Source organism: Caenorhabditis remanei, chromosome X (assembly GCF_010183535.1).
Source record: "Caenorhabditis remanei strain PX506 chromosome X, whole genome shotgun sequence".
NCBI lineage: Eukaryota > Metazoa > Nematoda > Chromadorea > Rhabditida > Rhabditidae > Caenorhabditis > Caenorhabditis remanei.
Genome location: NC_071333.1, coordinates 17,414,541 through 17,434,912, shown reverse-complemented (window position 1 = coordinate 17,434,912; position 20,372 = coordinate 17,414,541). Strand labels below are relative to the sequence as shown.

At 40.0% G+C, this 20,372-nt stretch overlaps 6 protein-coding genes across 6 annotated transcripts; 4 read left to right on the top strand and 2 right to left on the bottom strand.

Annotated features, from left to right (window-relative positions):
• Positions 1–752: 752 nt before the first annotated feature.
• On the top strand, positions 753–3,083 carry GCK72_025530 (uncharacterized protein; the record flags this gene model as incomplete). Its single annotated transcript, XM_003106101.2, has 7 exons — positions 753–801; positions 847–1,710; positions 1,876–1,994; positions 2,088–2,184; positions 2,670–2,820; positions 2,873–2,926; positions 2,996–3,083. The coding sequence occupies 7 exons, from the start codon at positions 753–755 to the stop codon at positions 3,081–3,083; spliced, it is 1,422 nt and encodes a 473-aa protein (XP_003106149.2).
• A 1,905-nt stretch (positions 3,084–4,988) lies between these two features.
• GCK72_025529 (uncharacterized protein) lies at positions 4,989–6,654 on the top strand (the record flags this gene model as incomplete). The annotated part of the gene is made up of 7 exons (XM_053736376.1): positions 4,989–5,039; positions 5,084–5,176; positions 5,242–5,343; positions 5,392–5,655; positions 5,717–6,203; positions 6,257–6,399; positions 6,505–6,654. 7 exons carry the CDS (start codon positions 4,989–4,991, stop codon positions 6,652–6,654), a joined length of 1,290 nt encoding a protein of 429 aa, XP_053579942.1.
• Positions 6,655–7,254: 600 nt separating this feature from the next.
• Positions 7,255–9,513, top strand: GCK72_025528 (uncharacterized protein; the record flags this gene model as incomplete). The annotated part of the gene is made up of 7 exons (XM_003106262.2): positions 7,255–7,369; positions 7,423–7,616; positions 7,665–7,844; positions 8,026–8,187; positions 8,238–8,462; positions 8,720–9,021; positions 9,066–9,513. The coding sequence occupies 7 exons, from the start codon at positions 7,255–7,257 to the stop codon at positions 9,511–9,513; spliced, it is 1,626 nt and encodes a 541-aa protein (XP_003106310.2).
• A 291-nt stretch (positions 9,514–9,804) lies between these two features.
• GCK72_025527 (uncharacterized protein) lies at positions 9,805–12,238 on the bottom strand (the record flags this gene model as incomplete). Its single annotated transcript, XM_053736375.1, has 8 exons — positions 9,805–10,084; positions 10,132–10,493; positions 10,537–10,654; positions 11,034–11,557; positions 11,616–11,696; positions 11,742–11,876; positions 11,920–12,108; positions 12,161–12,238. 8 exons carry the CDS (start codon positions 12,236–12,238, stop codon positions 9,805–9,807), a joined length of 1,767 nt encoding a protein of 588 aa, XP_053579941.1.
• A 20-nt stretch (positions 12,239–12,258) lies between these two features.
• GCK72_025526 (uncharacterized protein) lies at positions 12,259–14,361 on the top strand (the record flags this gene model as incomplete). The annotated part of the gene is made up of 5 exons (XM_053736374.1): positions 12,259–12,271; positions 12,335–12,454; positions 12,585–12,708; positions 12,839–12,976; positions 14,019–14,361. The coding sequence occupies 5 exons, from the start codon at positions 12,259–12,261 to the stop codon at positions 14,359–14,361; spliced, it is 738 nt and encodes a 245-aa protein (XP_053579940.1).
• Positions 13,978–15,690, bottom strand: GCK72_025525 (uncharacterized protein; the record flags this gene model as incomplete). Its single annotated transcript, XM_003106148.2, has 5 exons — positions 13,978–14,642; positions 14,687–15,060; positions 15,114–15,209; positions 15,254–15,356; positions 15,498–15,690. 5 exons carry the CDS (start codon positions 15,688–15,690, stop codon positions 13,978–13,980), a joined length of 1,431 nt encoding a protein of 476 aa, XP_003106196.2.
• Between the last annotated feature and the right edge of the window lie 4,682 nt (positions 15,691–20,372).

Sequence of the window (20,372 nt, the reverse complement as noted above, 5' to 3'; positions counted from 1 at the left end):
TTTCTCTTCAATTTCTCGTTTCGTTTTGCCATTACCCTCCGCCTTTTCTCTCCCTCTCTCTCTTCCCGCCAACGACACAATAGGAGTTGTTCCTGTTCCTTCTTCTCTTTTTCCATCTATGCCTCTGTGATGCCTACCTGCTACCTGCGATAAGGCTCATATCAAATGAAACAAGCATGATCGCTAACGAGATGCATCCCTCACCCCCCTCCATTCCATCTCAATCTATCATCCGACTTGACGATGTCTTTCCGAACAATCCATAATCATCATTTGTTTGTTCTCTCACCCAAGAAACTTTTAAGTTCGTTTTTTTTTTCATTGTATCCAGAATCAGTGTCTTTCTTCTCCACTTTTCCCCCTCCTCCTCCTACTTTCTTCCCATTTTGGTGTGTGTTACGCAACAAACCATAACTATTCTCCCCTTTCACACTTTCATGATTTCCTGACTACGATGGTGATGTCCACCAACTACTGTATCATACAAATTTTTTGCTGCCTCATTTCCATTTTCTCACACTTTTTCTTTTTCTGGTTCTTTTTCTGGTTCATCATGTTATGTGGGTCAGGGTCTAAAAGGTTTAGGGTTGGGAGGAATTTGACACGAAACTTGTCTGATTAGCAACATTTTATACTAATTTCCTATTTTCACTTGGTCACTCATCACTAACTCACTTTCTTGTTTTGCAGAGACGTCATTTCGTGTTTTTTTTGCGTAGGTCATTCTGCTTCTTTCAGAATTCCGTCTTCTCATGATTCCGTTACTTTTATTATGTGCATTTTCAACAATTAGGGTGTACGGTAAGTACTGATATTCATGTATTGTCTATTTTTTTTAACTTTTAGGATTTGGGGCACCTGGAATAGTGCCGCCTGAAAGTTTCATAGCAGAACGGTGGTATCCTTCTAACCTGCCTACTGTCATGCCACCATGGAAGTTGGCTGGAGTTGACATTTCGAATTTCCGAACTGCGAGACCACATCAGTCTCCTGGAACCAACACTATCACTACTACACCAGTTGCTCCTACGGCTTCCTTGCCAATGCCACCTGGAACTTCATCCCCTGCATTAGCATCTGCTGAAGTTTCAAATAACGGACCACATCCTCCAGCACCACCACCAGGGTCATCTTCCGCTGAGGCATCTGGCTTACCATCTAGTGTGGAACAAGATGATGATACTTCTGCTCAGAACTCAACAGCTCCGTCGAGCACGGAGGAGCTCATGACACTTGGCGTTACTGCTACCAATATTCAAACTGAGAAGCCTGAAAAAGGAGTTTTAAAAATTCTCTCTCCAGTTTTTGAGGATATCACTAAAACTGATAATATCAGTGATTCTGAAGAGATCCTTCGTGTAAATTCGGAGAAATCCATGGAAGGCAGCGGTGACAATGAACCAGAGTTGATGACCACGCTAGAAACAACGACAACTACCTCATCTAAGAAATCATCTGAAGAAACGACGGTGTCATTTACCACCCCGACGACTACAACAATGACTTCTGAATCATCAACAACTGAGAAACCCGTAACTGAACCAATGACGACGTCTTCTACAACTTCTACTACTACTACACTTTCTACTATAACCTCATCATCCACATCAGCAACAAAAGATATTCAGGATGAAGTGACGACCACCACTACAATGACAACCAAATTGGAAATCACAAACACGACGACGGCAAAATTGCATCCAACAAAAGGTGGGTGGGTTTCTGTGTTTCAGAAGGTGTCAAATGTAGAGGAATTGATTTCAAAAGTGTTACAACATTTGTTTGTTTGTCATCTCTCCCCCCAATGATTAGAAATTACAAATCAAGTTTTGTGTCATTTTTGTCATTTTTCTCACTTTTTCTCACTTTTTCTAGAATGCAAGGACATTCTCTTCTTGTTGGACTCAAGCGGAAACGTGGTGCAGCAGTACGAAAAACAAAAGAAGTATATCGAGGAAATTGTTCATCAATTGGAAGCGGAACATCCTCGTCGAGTTAGTTGAGAGAGGGGGTTCCAACACGGAAACATTTTTTTGTTGGAAACAATTTTGGATTCAGAACTTTCGAGATTTATTAGTTGTATTCAGATGGCCTTGATCACATTCGCCGGCAGAACACGGCAGAAGATTGTTGTTCCGCTACCGGAGGAACCAAATGGAATCAAATTCGTTGAGAAATTGAGAAGTTCGTTTTTTAGAGATTTGTATCAGAGGGAAATGATAACAGTGTAAGGTTATGATTATGAGACAGCTAAGGGCGCACGAAATCTTACTGTAGCATGAAAAATAACAAACATGCCACGAGCCTGGCCGAAATTGAAATTATTTTCGACCCGTGTTTGAAATTCAAAATGTTTTTGATATGTTTTCGAAAAATTTCAAATTTTTGACTACACTTCAGAATTCAATCGAAAGCTAGTTATGCATCGATGAATAATGCTTTTTAGAAATGAAATATTTTTAAAATTAAAAAAATTTGGTTAAAAAACAAGTACCTTTTTTTAAAGCCGGGCCAACCGGGGCGGGCCAAAATTTGGCAAGTTTGAATAACAAAAACTTGTGAATTGGGTCTATTATTTGACTTGAACTTTTCTAGCATAACGAACAACTCAGACTGTTTGGGTGAAAAATTTAATTTCGGTAATGTGTACCTAATTTGAATCTTTCCAGAAGCAAGATTCCTGCGAGGTGTGACTGCGGCTGGAGCAGCTATCTCCGTTACAACTCAATACGTGCTCCAAAAATCCAGACACGTCCAAGTAGTAGTTGTGACTGACGGATTCTCATTTGATGACGTTGACAGACAATCCGAAGCACTGCGGTAAGAATCATACTCGGTTCTTAGTGATAGAAACAAACATTTTTTATTTCAGCGCTGTTGTTGGAATGGAGACCTACGCTACAGGAAGATACTTCCCAGTTGTTAGGTGAGTGTTTGAAAAAAAATTACCTAAAATTTTGAAAAACAAACAAAAATAAAGTAAATAACATTTCAGAAATGTGTTGCTCTCGATTGGCGGAGCAGATGATCATGTTTTCTTTGACAAGAAAGAGTCGCGTCTCGTTGATGCACTGCAGTGTTAAAATGACCAGCCTCTGTTTGTGTGTTGTGTGCCAATTGCTCTGGTTCTTCACTTCCCTACCCTCCAAAGATTCGATTGCCGTCGGGGCGATGTTTTCGGTTTCATGATCTCAATTCAATTTACTTTAATAATAATTGTTTTCTTTTTTTCCTTACTGCGGCTTCTACATCTTTATTGTTTTAACTTTGTGTGTATATTGTTTGAAACGGAATAATTTTCAGAATAAATACAGAACAGTGTGCATACATTTTTATTTTCGACTACATAATGCAGAAGCACTTAGCACCCATAAAAACTAAATTTCTTTGAACTTCCACTAAAATAACCGGTTCTGATATCATCCGATAGCGAATTTTTCGATGATTCCAAAAATATATAAAATACCACAGATTAACTGATAACCAATGTTCATTTCCTATCAATAACATTTCTTCGCAGCTCTTTTGCGCCAATGCACCAAATGCGCGCCAGTGAGCCGTTGTGCACATTCCTGGCGCACACATATGTGCAATGTCAGTTTCCACTGTTTTCCACTAACTTTTGCAGTTCGTCAAAGGCAAAAGCGATCGAAAATGTGAAAGCGGAACGCAAATATAACCAAACACCCATTTTTCTTTGTCGCTTCCATTCTTGTGACGTGTTTTCAACAAACATTTCCCGACTACTAATTTACGATGTCTTCCCTCCCTCCCCCCCTTATATTCCGCACCTTATCTGTTGATCCGACACTTCTTTTTGCCACTTTTAATGTATTTTTTATTCATTTTGTGTGGGTGATATGCAATGAAACTCGCAAGGTGGGTGTATCGTACACACAGTTTGAAACACCAAATTCGCAAGTACGATTTTTTTTGAATCCTTTTTAAACGGTGTATGGGAACACATTCGGTGAGCAGTTCTACTGAATCTAGTAAGCCTATGCATTTTTGTTCCATTAGTTATCTAATCAGTAAGTAAGATTCTAAATTCTGATAAACATGTTTTTGTTCTAGCTATCTTATTATCATAACGTTTGTCTTTTACAATACGGTTGCAATTCTGAAACATCAGAAACCGGTCGCTTGCTTCTAGTCGGAAAAAGAAAAAAGACAGACAAAATGACACGTTTCGCTCTCCCCCTACATTATTTTTACTCTGTTGTTATTTTTTTTATTGATTTCAAGTCTCGCTCACATCCATTCAATTTGGTCGCTCAATGAGCAGATTTTGTTTACATTTTCCCGCTCAACTATTATTGATTCGTTCGAACTTCGAAATGTTCAATTTTCCTATTTTCAGGTTGTTTCTTCACTCAAACTTGTTCCGTTCTTCTTCCGGGCCGTGGTGGCTCCTGTCCGGACACCCCGATGAACGGCGAAACAGGTAATTGAGGGAAGGGATCACATGGGGGAAAATGGAAAATAGATGAATAATAGATATAATAGATCCAGTGTGTATAAATAATAACGGATTTAATGATGTATTTGTCATACGACCTCACAAAACTTTGGATAAACTTTGTTCCTTCTTGTCATAGCCACCTAACCAGAAACACCTGCTGTTGACCTGTGCGTTTCAACCGCTCTTTGCTGTTTGGCACGTTTGTCAAGACGTCTTACGTATTGATCAGTTGTTTGTCACTGATTATGATCTTTAATCTACATACACACATATTACGTTAGACATTCATATTTTGATTCACTACTTTTTCCAATAATCGCTTAACAGTCTTGCAACATGACGTTACGTTAGTTGGTTCCGCTATCAAATCCTATTCTGCGAAGATGTACTCCTAAATAAAACTTTTATAGTCTGTTTGGAACTATGTCACGTGTCGACAAGAATAAATAACACCCATCTTATCAGTCTTATCGCTCAAAATATATTATGTCTTCGTGCACTAAAATCAACGTTTTCAGAATCACGAATGACAATCGCCAGTCAGTCTATTGAAGAATTCAAAGAATGTTTGTATCAGGTTAGTCATAATTAATTGTTTTTTCCTAATCCGAATATTTTTAGATGCAAGAAGCAAGGAAATTGGTAACAAAGGAGATACTCACAACAGGACATATCAATGCAGAGAAAGTACAAATATTCAAAAACACACTAGAGGTATGTTAACTTTTTTGGCTTCCTATATATAACCGATTCATATATTGATAAGAGAATAAATTCAGGAAATGCGCGACGAAAGAACCTCTAAAAATCACATCAGAGACATTCACTCCAGAGGCACCACGTTTGGTATCAACATTCAAGATGAGATCAAAGGATTACAGGTTTGTCATTTTATCGATGGCTATAAAAAAGTAATTTTCTATTTTCAGAAAGATCACGAATTCTTAGACGCGTTTGCCCTGGAAAGTGAAAAAGAAGAGTCTTTTAACGACAGATTAAAGTTGAGTGATCTGCCAGGTCTCCTATCGAAATTCAGCAAAGACAGAGAAAGTTTTGATGCGGAAGTTATAAAATGTAGAGCATTTTTATTGGATCTGATTGATACACAAGTTACCGGGAAGAAGCCATTGTTCATCACGGATTGGGATGGAACTATGAAAGACTATTGCTCACAGTACGCCACTAACCTACAGGTTCGTCTAAAAAAATATAAAAAATAATTTTGCCGAATTATACCTATCAGTCAGTTTTCAGCCAGCATACAGTGCAATTGTCATGGGAGTCTTTGCTAGACACTTCACCAGAGCCTTCGCTGTCTTAACCGCCGGCCCACTCCGTCACCCTGGTATCCTTGACCTAACAGCTATCCCTATCGATGGACCGGTGCTGTTCAGTGGATCATGGGGACGTGAATGGTGGATTCATGGGCGGCGAGTAGTTCATGATGACGGGATCCCTGAAGAAGGAACCGTAGCGATTGGACAACTCTACGAGCAGCTGGAAGAAATATTACACGAAGGAGAATTCGTTCAATTTGCATTGGTTGGAAGTGGTGTTCAGAAGAAAGTGGATCGTCTCACTCTGGGAGTTCAAACCGTTTTTGGTCAAGTACCCGAAGACCTCTCCGCCAGATACATTGATGCAGTAAGAGAGCGGATTCATCGTGTTGACCCGAATAGTCAGTACCTAGTTCTGGAAAACTGCTCGCCATTGGAAATTGAAGTTTGTGTACATTCATCAGGTAATTGCTTATTTCTCTGAAAGAGTCTAACATTGGAAAAAATGGTGTTACAGGCGCAGTATGGAACAAAGGAGATGGTGTTGCAGCTTTGGTAGAGTCAAACAATGATTCTTTGAAAATCGGAAAAGTTTGTGTTGCCGGAGATACTGCTAGTGATGTCCCAATGTTACAGAAAGCAGCAGAAGAGAATCCAGATGTAAGTTATTAAGTTATTCCTAATGGTATCTATTGTTCTTGACATTCCTAGTGGTATCTATTGGTCTAACAGTATTTACCCTAACAGTCTACATGTTATTTTCAGGAAGTCCGAGCGCTATTCGTCAATGTCAGTATGGAACTTCAAAAAACGATTGTCAACATAGTCGGCGATACATCACGCACCTGTTTCATTTCCTGTCCTGATGTTGCGCATGCGGCGTTCGCTCAAATCATTTGTGAACTGGCTGCATAAACAAGGAAAACTTACTTTCATCATTTATTTCCTGTTCAGTTTGTTTAGAATTTGGAATTTGGTGTTTGATAGAATATTACTAGTTGTTTGTCAGTTTGTCAACCAACCAGTAATGGTCAACCACCTAATCCTTATCGCCACCGGCAATCAATGACTGTCCCGTCCATCCGTCCATCGTTGGTTTCATGAGACAACGGAACCTGCCACCTCTTCTCATTTTCTTTTTCTCTCTCCCCAACCCTTTTTCTCTCTTTTCCTATAACTGACCACGTGACTATTCTGAGGTTCAATTTTGTCCACTCATCTCTTCAAAACTTCCAAAAACTATTGTGTTCGTTTAGATTTATGTATTATAATCGATATTTTATAGTCAACCGTATTCTAAGTCTATAATTTTAATAACTCTAGTCGGGTTTTCTTATTTCCTCTTGATTCTTCCTTTTATGTGTTTGTGAAATTGGTAGTTTGGTTCACTATGTTATATCTGGTCATAAAATATATTTTTGAAGAGTTTTAATTCACAATATCCTAATGTTATTCAAGTCTTCATAGTACTTCTACCTCAGAATCAAAAAAATTCAGACTTTTCAAGTTTTTCAGATGTTGGGCCGACGAGCAGCAACGTTCGGCCGATTTTTCAGACAGAAACGTGATTTCAACAAACTAGCAGGAGCGGGAACAAATTCTGAGCATGATGAATACAACTACTCTTACTGTAATAAATAGCAAGAAAATATTCGAAATCATGAGATCAAAATTATGTTACAGACAAATACGCATATATCGGTGGAGCTGCTACAGTGGGATTACTTGGATACAAGTCTCTATTTAGAACTGCAAAGCTGGATCATGCACAAGAAGATAAATCTGTGAAGAAGTTGGAGAATTTGCCAATGTACAAACAAGAGGAAGTGAAGAAGCATGGAAAAGATGCAGACAGAATTTGGGTCACTTATAAGGATGTGAGTCTCATGGTAGAGCACACAAAAATTTAACATTATAAGGTTCAGGGTGTCTACGATGTGACAGACTTCATTTCAATGCATCCTGGTGGTGACAAAATTCTTCTGGCGGCGGGAGCAGCGGTAGACCCATTCTGGGCACTATACTCACAACACAAGACAGCAGAAGTGTTGGAGATTCTTGAGGGGTACCGGATCGGACGATTGGATGTGAAGGATGTTCCAAAAGTGAGTGTTTTTGATATAGGAAGGAAATAACTTTAACTGATAAAAGACAATCTCTTCAGGACTATTTTGATCCGTTTAAATTTGTAAGTTTTGCTAGTTGTTTGTCAAAAAATGTCCTTGGTTTTATTTTTTACCTTCTGCAATCTCACCTATTGTTTGCAATCTCACCTATCGTTTGCAGGCAGAACCGGACGCATTCTCAAATGATCCGGAACGTCATCCAGCTCTACTGGTGCGTAATGCCAAGCCGTTCAATGCCGAATCCCCACCTTCCCTCCTTACCGACCACTTCTATACACCTAATGAACTGTTCTTTGTCCGAAATCATCTACCGGTTCCTGATGTATGTGAATTTTATGATAACATGATAAAGACACATTAACATATTTGCAGATCAAAACCGAGGACCACCGTCTTACTGTAGAAACACTAAACGGAAAAACGATTGACTTGTCTGTCGATGAACTCAAAAAAAAATACAAGTCCTACACAATTGGGAGTGTCATTCAATGCGCTGGAAATAGAAGGGCAGATATGAATCAATACAAAAAAGTGCAAGGATTGATGTGGGAAGGTACTGCAATCAGTAATGCGGAATGGACTGGAGTCCGTCTCAGAGTAAGTTTTCACTTATCTACTTTACAAGGGAATTCTTCAGAGACGCGGTTCTCGAACGATCTATAATTTAGGTACTTTCGACTAAGGGGAGTTCATTTCTACCACCAAAACCGGCTAAATGTCTCTGCAAGCCGAGTTATGAGTTTTGACTGCAAAAATGAACTCCCCGGCGTCAAAAGTATCTATAACCATTTATAGATCGTTTGAAAGCCGCGTCTCCAAAAACTTCCCTTGTTAACTAGAAAAACTTCTTTCAGGACATTCTCGCCGACGCTGGAATCGACGTTTTCGACGAGAAAATCAAGCATGTGCACTTCGAAGGTTCCGACCTGGACCCAACTGGTACACCATATGGCGCATCGATCCCAATGGAGAAGGCTAGAGGGAATGAAGTGCTAGTAGCTTACCATATGAATGGTGTTGATATTCCAAGGGATCATGGAGCGCCTCTGAGAGTTATTGTGCCAGGAAATGTTGGTGCAAGACAAGTGAAATGGCTTCGAAGAATCATTGTTAGCGAGAAGGAGAGTGATAGTCACTGGCAACAGAAAGATTACAGGTAGTTACAAATTTTAAATGAAAATTACCTCAGATTCTATTCAGAGCCTTCTCTCCAGCGGTCAATATGGGCGACGAACTCAAATGGGACACCGTACCGTCTATCCAGGAGTACCCCGTCCAATGCGCTATCTGTACGCCGGCACCAAACACCAAGGTGGATCGTGACGATGGGACTGTAGACATTTCCGGATACGCTTGGAGTGGTGGTGGCCGTGGAATCATTCGAATTGAGATCAGCGTGGATGGTGGTGAGACATGGAGTAGTTGTGAGATGGAGCAAGAGGAAAAGCAGGATGTGGAGCACATGTATGCCTGGACGTTGTTCAAAGCGGAAGTGAAGATTCCGCCAGGCGTCAAGGAGTTCAATATCATTGCAAAAGCTGTGGACAGGTCATACAATACTCAACCTGAGACTGCTAGCGGTATCTGGAATGTTCGAGGACTGATTCATAATGCATGGCATAGAGTTCCGATTATTGTTAAGGACTAATCTTTCTTAGTTGTTGTGATAGGTTAACTGGCTGAAATCATGTATCAAGTTCATATACATTCCATTTCTAGAAAATGTTAGTCTGTTTCCGTTTATTGGCTCATCAAGTGTCTTCCCTAAATTTACTTAAATTCAAAACCAGTGTTTTCTTGCCTGCTCGTTTTCAAATATCAAATATCAAATACTATATACATATTCTAAATTAAATATCTGTGATATGTAGCTCCTATATGAAGTTATCGAAAAGAATTTATTGTATTACGGTTATCAAAAAAGTGTGATGCATTTTTTTCACTCAAAATTAATCATGTCATTGATAGCTGGACACTGGAAACGATCTCTGGTCCTGATGAATGATCCGGAGAAGAGGCGTGGTCTCGCCATGTGCTCCCAGCTTTGGCGGGTGTCTTTAGAGTTGAATTGATGGGGTTCTCCATCAGGTCTCAAGCAGTTCATGTTCATATTCCCGACATTCAACACATTGTAGAATTCTTCATCGACACCGTTTCCCCAGTTCTTAACACCATTGTACATTTCAGAGATTGACATTATTTTTCCGTCCATGCCGTGTCTGAAAATTTTAATTAAACTAAGAAATCAAAGTTCAAGTATTGTTACCTCTGTGAGAAGTAAGCTCTCAGTGTGCTGTTGGAAATCGCTGACTTGCAAACTTCAACATCAGACGCCGGGTAGTAATAGATGTAGTTGACACACATTTCATCGGTGATTCCGTATCCACCGAAAGTGACTTTCGAACGTCTTCTAGTGTCATAAACACATGTTGTCACCAATGTATCTCCTGGCATCACACGAACCATCGGGCGGAGCTGTTGGAGGTGTTGCCAATGTGGAGAATAGTGCTCGTCACGGTTGACATCTCCGATTTGAACCTTGTTACGGTAATGAGAGGTCCACAGCTTTCTTCCGGTGAGATGAGCATGCATCTGACTGGCGAAGATGTTGATTCCTTCTTCGGGTAGCTGAAATTTCTACGGTTTTTCAAATTGAAACCGTTTAATTTACATTTTTGGTGCATTGAGATGGGCAGTATCCATTCATAGCCCAAGCCTTCTGATTTGGAGGGATTGAGTTGGCATCTGAGTAGATCAAACCGAGCTCCATGATTCCAGCGTCGTACTTTCTGAATCAATTTAAAAATTTGTATAAGTTTACTGACTAGGAAAGATCATGGAGTCAGTTTGGTGTTATGGCTAGTGACTTATATCATTGGAAAGCTGAAAAAACGCTGATTTCAAATATAAATTCAGTTTTTGCCTTCAAGTCCTGGTATTCGAGAAAAACAAGGTCAAATTATTTTTGTGACATTTTTATTGCAATTTTCGCATGTAGTGATTATATATTTTTCCGAACTTTGACCTTGTTTTTCTCGAATACCAGACCTCGAGGGCAAAAACTAATAATATATTTGAAATTAGCGTTTTTTTCAACTTTCCAATAACATAAATCACGTCCCAAAAAAGCTCCAAACTGACTCCATGACCTTCCCTAGTGTGACTAACCTAAGCATTCCAGTGACAAAGAATTGAAAACCAGAAGAATCCATAACACCTTTGTGGAGTTCCGGGTTGTTATAATGGATCTCCACCATCACGTATTCATTCTTTCCTTTCCCTCCGATTGGGAGTCCTGCTTCTCTTGGATAATGAATCGGTCCCTCTCCCATAGCCCATGCAGCAATCACATGACTGCAAGACTTTGCCTTGGCTGGCTTCTTCGGGTCGTTGCAGTTTCCACTCCACTCCTCCACTTCATCACGACAGATGAAAACCTCCATGTGATGCACCAAATGCTCATTTCCAGGTGTGATGTATGGCTCCATTCTGACTACATGATACATGTTGTGGATAGTGTCGAATGGCATTTTCCGAATGATACACTCGTAAGTTGTCTCCACATTTGGTACTGGATCCGGGTTGTTGCTATTGACAATTACAACTTTCACATCTTTCTCGAGAGAAGTTGGCTCATCCTCGATATTGGACCGATCAGTTGGCCCTTCGATAACTTTTCCGAATTTTTTGTCCTGGAAACACACAATATACAAAATTAATACTAGAGAGGGAGAATATAATTCAAGATACCACAATCCATCTCTTGTCACGGATATCAAACAAATCTTTGTGTCCAAACGAAGCAGCAATGTAGAATTGTGTGGTCCCGGGCTGAAAGTGATTGATTCAAAATCTATTATTTTGTTTTAAAATTACCTGGAAAGCATAATCTCTAGAATCACAGGTAGTCAACTTTCTTCTGAAAATAATGTGATCCTTTCGTTTACGAATCATCATGAAATCTTGTTGGATATCCGGCATGATTTTGTAATTACGGTCAGTGTAGGAGTCCTGAAATCAAAACCAATTAATATAGTCAGTGCAACCAACCCACCTTGATTTGATTTGTTCCGTAATGGTAGATCATAGCATCCGTGTTGTTCATATCTCCAAAATCCGAAAATCCCAGAAACACAACATCCGGTGTTTTCACTCCGAAGTAAACCGCAAAATCAACAAGTTGGTGTTCATAATCGGTTGACCAATGCACAGTGATGTTGGTATGTTGAAGTTCCGCCACGATCTGAAGAAACTCATCGAAATTCATATATGCGTGTTCTTGTATCTATGGCTACCTCGCCTCCATGGATATGCACAAAGCCACATAAGGTGACGACGGAGAAAAGAAGAGCGGCCGCACTTGCACGCTGCATTTTTCTGAAATCGTATAGTAATGGCTAATAGAGGTACGTTTTGGTTTTTGCGTAGTTTTCCTCCCTCAAAAATGTTAATGAATATGTGATTTCTAGACTTGGAAAGCCTTTATGACTATGATTATGAAGAAGAGGACGATGAGCCATACCTTTATTCACCAGCACCTGAGTATGATGATGTTGCGAATGATCGAATGACCGTAGAGACTGAAGAAGGTTAGTTAGGCATGAAAATCATATGATGAAAAAATCAAAAAAAGAAAAACGTAAGAAAAATTCTATATAACTCATTATCCCACGACAAATTGGCTATCAAAAGAAAAATTGACTCATTTTTATTTTCCAGTCAGTCTCCCACACCGTCTTGAAGACACAGAGTACCCAGTGACGCCGCAGTCGGTTCCATTCTATGGGGGCACAACTAACAGAGCGGCGTATACTTGGAAAGTGCCACACGGAAGGGAGAAAAGGTAGTGGTTATGACATATTTCGGGAAAATGAATGAATGCCTGTCAAGTTCAGACGTATGTATCCAAAGATATGCCTTTTTAAATTTTCCAACAACAAAAAAATTTAAAAAAAAGAGTTTTTTAATTCCAGAGAAACAGCAGAATCTGAGGTCGGCGAGGCTCAAAAAATCCCATTTTATTCCGAAACCACGCATCGCAGCCAATATCAACCATTCGATGCATCCGTCGCGAGGACACGCCTCTCCAGAAAAACTTCGGCTCTTCCCACGTAATTGAATTTTTCAAGAAGCTTTTCTAGAGACACTTTATCCCGATGACGCTCCTGATCTTACAGATCAAACGTGCCGCTGGAAACACAAACAACCTACAGGAATTTGTTTCAGGAGCTGGAGATCGGGAAACGACAAAAGCTGGTATGATGGTCTTTTGGGCTCTATTGGCAAAGAATGGTCCCAACCGCAAAGAACGGTCCCAAAAAATAAAAGAACGGTCCCAAAGAATTACATGGTCCCTACCGCAAAGAGTGGTCCCAACCGCAAAGAATGGTCCCTCAAAATTGATACAAAAAACGTTTCAACATTCTCTTAGGCTTAGGTTTCTTAGAAATTGGGAAAAAATTGACAAATACGATTAATAATCGGTTTTGTCAATTTTTTCACCAATTTCTAAGAAACCTAAGCCTAAGAGAATGGTGAAACGTTTTTCGTATCAATTTTGAGGGACCATTCTTTGCGGTTGGGACCATGTAATTCGGAAATTTGGGTCACCCAAAGTTTTGGGACCATTCTTTGCGGTTGGGACCATTCTTTGCGGTTGGGACCGTTCTTTGCGGTTGGGACCATTCTTTGCCAATAGAGCCGTCTTTTGCCTCTTGACATCATGTCACATTTTTCAATTTCAGATTCAAACATGTCCTGCAGAGAGATTGATGCACCAAACAGCTCTGCTCCGGAAGAGCCGAAGGGAGAATGGACACTTTTTCTTATCTGCTGAAACACTGCGACTCTCAAAGTCTCTGAAAGCCCCCACAACACAATCTGTGCGTCCAACACCTTCATTAAATCAACCAGCACAACAATGAGAGAAAAGAAAAAAAATGATATCATTTTACGAATGAGAGTTGTTTAAAGAACTTAAATAAATACTTAAATAAATTACAAAGTTTTGACAAATATGTGTTGCATTTTCATAGATGGGAGAAAATCTCATCAAGACTAGTTTGATACATATTTTGTATTTGAAGTTAAAATTTTGAACCATAAATTAAAATTACTCATAAATAGCAATGAGATACATAAGGAAGATTCCAGTGAGAAGAGCGAAAATCTCCTTGACGGTTTGGAAGAAGGAGCTGTTCTCCAAAAGTTCTGGGATAACAGAAACGGTCGCAATGTAGATGAATCCTCCGGCAGTGAATGGAAGTACCCAGGAGCTTGCAGCGGCGTCGGCAAGAGCATCAGCGTCAGAAGCGAGGAGGGAGATGACGCATCCAGAGAGGGCACCCAAAGCGGTGACGAGTTGGATGAGCATAGCCTTCTTTTTAGAGTATCCGGATTGAATGAGAATCGCGAAATCTCCAATCTCGTGTGGGACTTCATGGACAAGAACGGTGACCATTGTGACGACTCCAACAGTGGTTCCAGCGATGAATGAGGCTCCGATAGCGAGTCCGTCAGTGAAGTTGTGGGCGAAGTCAGCAGCGAGGTTGAGGTAGGCAGTGACTTTGATGGTTTGCTCGTCCTTTCCTGTTTTTTCAACCGTTTTCTCCTTTTTGGAGTCCTTATCTTTGGAGTCCTTATCTTTGGAATCCTTATTCTTTGTCTCTTTCTTATCATCACTATGAGAGTGTCCGTGGCTTCCATGGGAGTGTCCGTGTCCTTCTCCTCCTCTCAAAATACGGACGAGCTTCTCGACAGTCAAGAAGGCAATTATTCCTGAAAAACACAACATTTTGGTAGTTTTATAAAGAGGCACTCACCTGCAAGAACCCATCCACCAACACTCATATCATGAGCTCCATGGGAGTGCCCTCCAGCTCCTCCATGAGAGTGTCCATGAGAATGCGAGTGTCCGTGTCCATCTCCAGCCGGCGTTGCGTGTGGAATCAAATGAAGGAATGCGTCTCCAAGAAGTCCTCCGGATCCAAAAGCCAACAGAACCTTGAGAAGTGGTCCAGACTCCGAAGTGTTGGCTTGAATTGGGATGAACATGAGGATGAAGCATGGAGCAGCGGAGATGAGAAGTGTCGCAGAGATTCCATATACCCAGAGTCGGGTCTTGGCGTCGTTGAGGAAGGAAAGAGCTCCAGTGTATTTGTACTCGGAGGATACTTGCTTCGCGGTCTTGGCTCCGCTGAAAAACAAATATTTTCATTATAGGTATGGCTCAAGCTTATTTAAACTCACTGAGTGTGTCCATGGTCTCCGTGAGAGTCTCCATGAGAGTGTCCGTGATGCTCGTGGGCGTGTCCGTGGTCGTGGTCGTGAACATCTTCTTCATCACTGTAAAAAAAGAAATTATTGAGAAATAAGGAAAATCTACATACTGGGAGTGTCCATGATGGTCGTGAGCGTGTCCATGGTCGTGAGCATGTCCGTGGTCGTGAGCATGTCCGTGAGCAGCAGCGGCGGCGGCTTCAGCGGCAGCAGCTGGAAATATGATGATTCAGTTTTTAGTAAAATCGCTGATACGGTCAGTGTGTTTGAAAATTCGACTGGTGTATCTCCAGGAAGCGTCAAAAACTGCATATTTGCAACATGATCCTTGTCTGAAATGCAAAAAAGCCTCACCTTTAGCATATGGGCATCCTCCGTCGGCATCATGAGCATGTCCATGTCCTCCATGAGCGTGTCCGTGTCCCTGACCTTTAACATGTTGTTCGACGTACTCCGGATCGTTCATTTCCTTTGTATACTTCAAATGCGCTTGGCCATAAGCGGCGATTGCCACGAAGGACAGGAAAATGCAAGATTTCACCCACATTTTGAAGAAATTACCCTGAAAAAAAGAAAAATGAATAGGTTAATACGAATGCCAGAGGAAATCAATAGTGTGCACAGTGGCCATAAGGTGACGTGGCCTAGGTGAAAAGGAACATTTTACAAAAAATCGATAAAATCTTCAAAAGAATTTTTGGGTAAAATTTAGATTAATTATTTTCCATCAAAAAATCCCGAAAACGGATTTACACGACAAAAAAGGTATGAAACGACTCAAATCTTGGGAGATTGCGGCCAACGCGACACTCGACGAGAGATAGTTTGCCGACGTCTCATTGGAGCGCGTTTGCTGCGGCCCGGTGAGGTTAGGGGTGCCTGTGCAGTGGAAGGAGCAAATTCAAATAGCGATACACATGACGTAGAAAGGAAAAGGGGGAAAAGAAAGGTGTGGAGGTATTCTTGACAGATGGTCCCGTTATTTGCCGATCGGTTTATTATGGAGTACTCCATGCTCTTCAGACACAAACATTCACGCAGGAATATGTTAAAGGACTGTTTTTGATTTCTTTTCTTTTTGATAATAAAGATTTTTTCAAATGTTTTTCAAAATTTCTAGACAGAGAAAGTTTGAATAAAGGATAGAAAAAGGTGAAACAAAAATTCCCCTCCTCTACCTATCCATTCCTCTCACGTAGTTTTTTTTTCAACGGAATTGAGGCTATCCACACATAGGAACTAGTTTCTTTCACTTCATCCGCTTGTTACATCTTGAATACGCGTCTGACTGTCCACTTTACCTCAAACATAGTCTACCAATTCGTGTGTTTTTTCTTTTTATTCAATGAGCAGTCCCTGAGTATGAACCAGCATGTATGACTGTACGGAAGTATTTGTACTAACTGTATTTTCTCTGGCAGAGTCTGATTTGCGATTTTCCATCTAACAACCGTTTGCAAGCTTTAAACCATGCCTAATTGCAATTCACCTCCGGGTCGAGAATCTTCTTAGCCACAAATCCCACCTAATCTCCAACCGAATAGACTCTCCTGCCGGAAAACGGAGATCTATCGAAGGATCTCCTATTCTTTGGTTTTTTTCTTTCGGTATATGTGCTTCGTCTTCGACTTGCAACTCAAATCGTGATTCTTCTTCCATATTCGGAAAGGTGGCCTATCTCTTTCCCATTAAACTTATAATATTTGAGCACATGTCAAAAGTGACCGATATTGCGTGAGGAGCTCTCGTAATTTTCTCTCTCCCCTCGGTTACCGTTGACAGCTGTCCTTGGGATTTGTCTTATCGATGTCTCCTATCTTGGGTATACCATTTTCCTTTTGCGGAAATTATATTTTACCGATTTTTTTTCGCAATCTTTGATGTTCATCCGTTTGACATATACCTTGATATTTTTTCAGGTAACCATCTTCAAGGCCTCCAGATCATTTTGGGTTTTTGTCAAAAGGAGGTAAGTATTAATTGCTGATCAGATAGATAGTGTTTTGTGGCATTGAGAAAATAAGAAAATCAAAACCTGTTGTTCATCTAACTAAGTAACTGCGTTGAAAGAAAACCGACCTAAATGAGAAAGAGAGATAAACCGTTCCATGTTTTGTAATTTACAATCGATATGAGTTAAGTGGTAGTAACTTCGACTAACGGTTCTCAAGATAATAACCTTCCCACACAACACCGTTATAAGGTACCCGGCGGAGACGGAGGAGGTCAAAAACGACACGGTCGGAATGCGTTCGCACCCTTTTCTCCTCTTTTTTCTCAACTCCTTAGTCCGTCGTCGTCTCCCACCACCTTCACCAACACCAACCGCTCTCCCTACCATTTGTATACACCGTTTGTTGACCTGCGCATCTGCCATCTTCGTTCTCTTTTATATATCCTCGTATATCTTCTGTCCTAGCCAACTGGTGTATTGGAATGCCTTTTGTCTCCCATACCCAAGTCGTTTTGCAGTTCTTTTTTTTTCTCCTTTTTTGGCGGTTTCGGGAACTGAAAAACTCAACAAACTTTTTTTTTCTTATGCTTTTTTGGGTTCCATCAACATATGGTTTCTGAACAAAACCAGAAATGTACAATTGTTTTGATAATTGGGGATCACATCTGTTTTAAGAAACACTTTGCTAGGCTAGCTTTCCGAGCATGTGCGTCTTAAACATTTAGTACCAACCTGAGAGTTATAGTTCGAATCTTTTTTCAACATCGTTTTCTTCACACGTTTTTCAGAAAAAACTTTTTCTCATTTAATGATTTAACCATCTGTCACTTGACCTTACAACACGAAAAAAAAATTCAGTGAGATTTGAGATCTTATATGTGTAAGTGTCGTGACTAAAAAAATCTCAGACTAGATCTGTACTTCAACATTTCCTCTCATCTTCCACTTCATTGAACTTTGAACAGCTGGAATCTTCAGCTGTTCCTCCTATGTCTTCATCTTCCCGCCGTTCTTTTGGCAATTTCTGCAATTGTGTTCGAGGGTGAGACCGCTTGTATTCTAAGATGAGAAAGAATACGACGTTGGGTTGGAGGGTGGCAGCGGTTTTTTTTCTTTTTCGGTTTCTCTTTTTGCCATCCCGATCGATTTACCCGATGTTGTCATATTTTTGTGTTTTTGTTTCTATACCTACGTCTCCTAGGTATGCCTATATCTGTATATCTGCAAAACGTAACGACCCAACTAGGATCATCTGGTTTTTGCAGTTTTTTTTCAATTCTCGAGAATTCAAAGTAAATTGATCTTCCAAGTCATTCTTCCGTTTCGAAATTACAGTTCACCCAATTCCCATCCCTTTGACCATCTACAATTAAAACAGTTTTTGTTCTCTAATAAGTGTCATAATAACATAACAAGAATAATAACTTACATCACAAACACAAGATACAAAAAACAAAAAAAAACCGAATCGTATGATCTTGACAGAGAGAATCTTGAGAAAACTGAACTAAGAACGATTATTTGATGAATGACTACTGGTTCTTATGTAAGAAATTACGGTTTGGTTTCATTGATTTCTTGAGACTATGAACAACAATACTTCTTTTTTCGACTGGTTAGAATACCAGTACCTAACCTAAACGTCGTTTCTAGTTTCATTCGACTACCTTACCCATTGTCTTTGTTTCGTTCTCCCCTCAATTTCTTATTACCGAATAGGCCGAACCAAGACAATTAATCAAGACTTTCGAATTGGTCTCGTTTCTTTTTTCCCTTTTTTTCTTATTCATTGCGATAGAAAACATAAACATATATTGGGTTTTCGAGAGGGTGCAACATGAAACTAATTTATTCTCAAACCCATTAATTCGTCTTCAGGAAGATCGTTTGGTAGGAAGAAATTCGGGTTATTCGGAATAATTTTTTGTTAACATTGATATCAAGATTTATGGTTTTAATCACATAAGGAGATAAATCAAACATTAAATTTTGTTGTTCCGGAAATTCTTATAATTTTACCTAGTGGTGTTTCCCCATTATCAAGTTTTCATAACTTACAAGGGAAGTATATGACCAGTCAAGTTGAACTTTTTCTATAAATTAGACCATAGATACTTTCGACCCTGCTGATTCTAAAACTGCAAGAAAAATCAGGCAAAAGCTCACGTGAACAGAATTATAAGCGGTCAAACTTAATTTAAATGATTTTTTTCAGTAGTAAAAGTTTAACGGCTCATAACTCGGTCCACGTGAGCTTTTCTCTAATTTTTCTTGCAGTTTTGGAATCAGCAGGGTCGAAACTATCTACGATTCAGTTTATAGAAAAAATTCACTTCAGCTCGTCATGAACTTCCTTTGTTCAATGTGTGTACTCAAGAAAACCAAATTGCTTTCCTACATTTTTCCATCTCCCAATCAGATAGAACCCCTCACTTTCCCTCATTTCCTCATATTTCATAAGTGACCCAATCAGTCACCCAACCCGTTTCTGGTTCTGCTTTCATCACAACCGCAATCATCATCATTCATCATCACTTGAAAAAACATTCCTTCCCGTTGTTTTTTTTTCTTGTCAAGCACTATCCACCTCCACTAGTTGTGTTGATAATCTGCTCAAGTGGCGACTGATGGTGGGTCCCCCTTCCCAACAGTGCACTATACAACTTGCTATTTTAGGATTAGTCTGTCTCGGGGGAAGGGCGCCCGCCGTCTCACCTCCCTTAAAATCAGCCTTGTCTCTTCGAAACGTCTGACCGTAGCGCCTGGGCGCTGCTCCTTTGTGTTTACCCACCCTCAAATTTTTTCCACCTGCCTAGTTGAGACTTGCTTTCCGGTGACTTGCTCCTTCTGGTCAGTTTCGACTTTTAGATGGTTATTGTGGAGAGCACCTCCACTCCAAACCTCCACAAAAAATTAACATTTTTTCAACACTTTGTTTTTTGGTTGTCATAGCTGTGGTGTAGGCATTATTTTAAAATGTTTAGATCTTCCTCATTTTGTTTATGAAAGCCCTTGTCTCAAAGGAAAAGTTGAGAAATAAATTGAAATTGTCAAAAAAAAACGAAAATCTATATTTCCACTTGATCGAATTGTCCTTCAGTTCTGTTATCTTGTTCACCATTCAACAATTCTCTATGTTTTTTTGTTTTTCTCAGAAAACTGCTGTCGGTTTCTTATTTTCTATGGATAGAACCAATGTTTCCGCTTGATGAAGTTTGAGAAACTGTAGGAAGTTGGTTGATCTCTTCGCTGGGGCACATTGTGAGGAAGGTCAA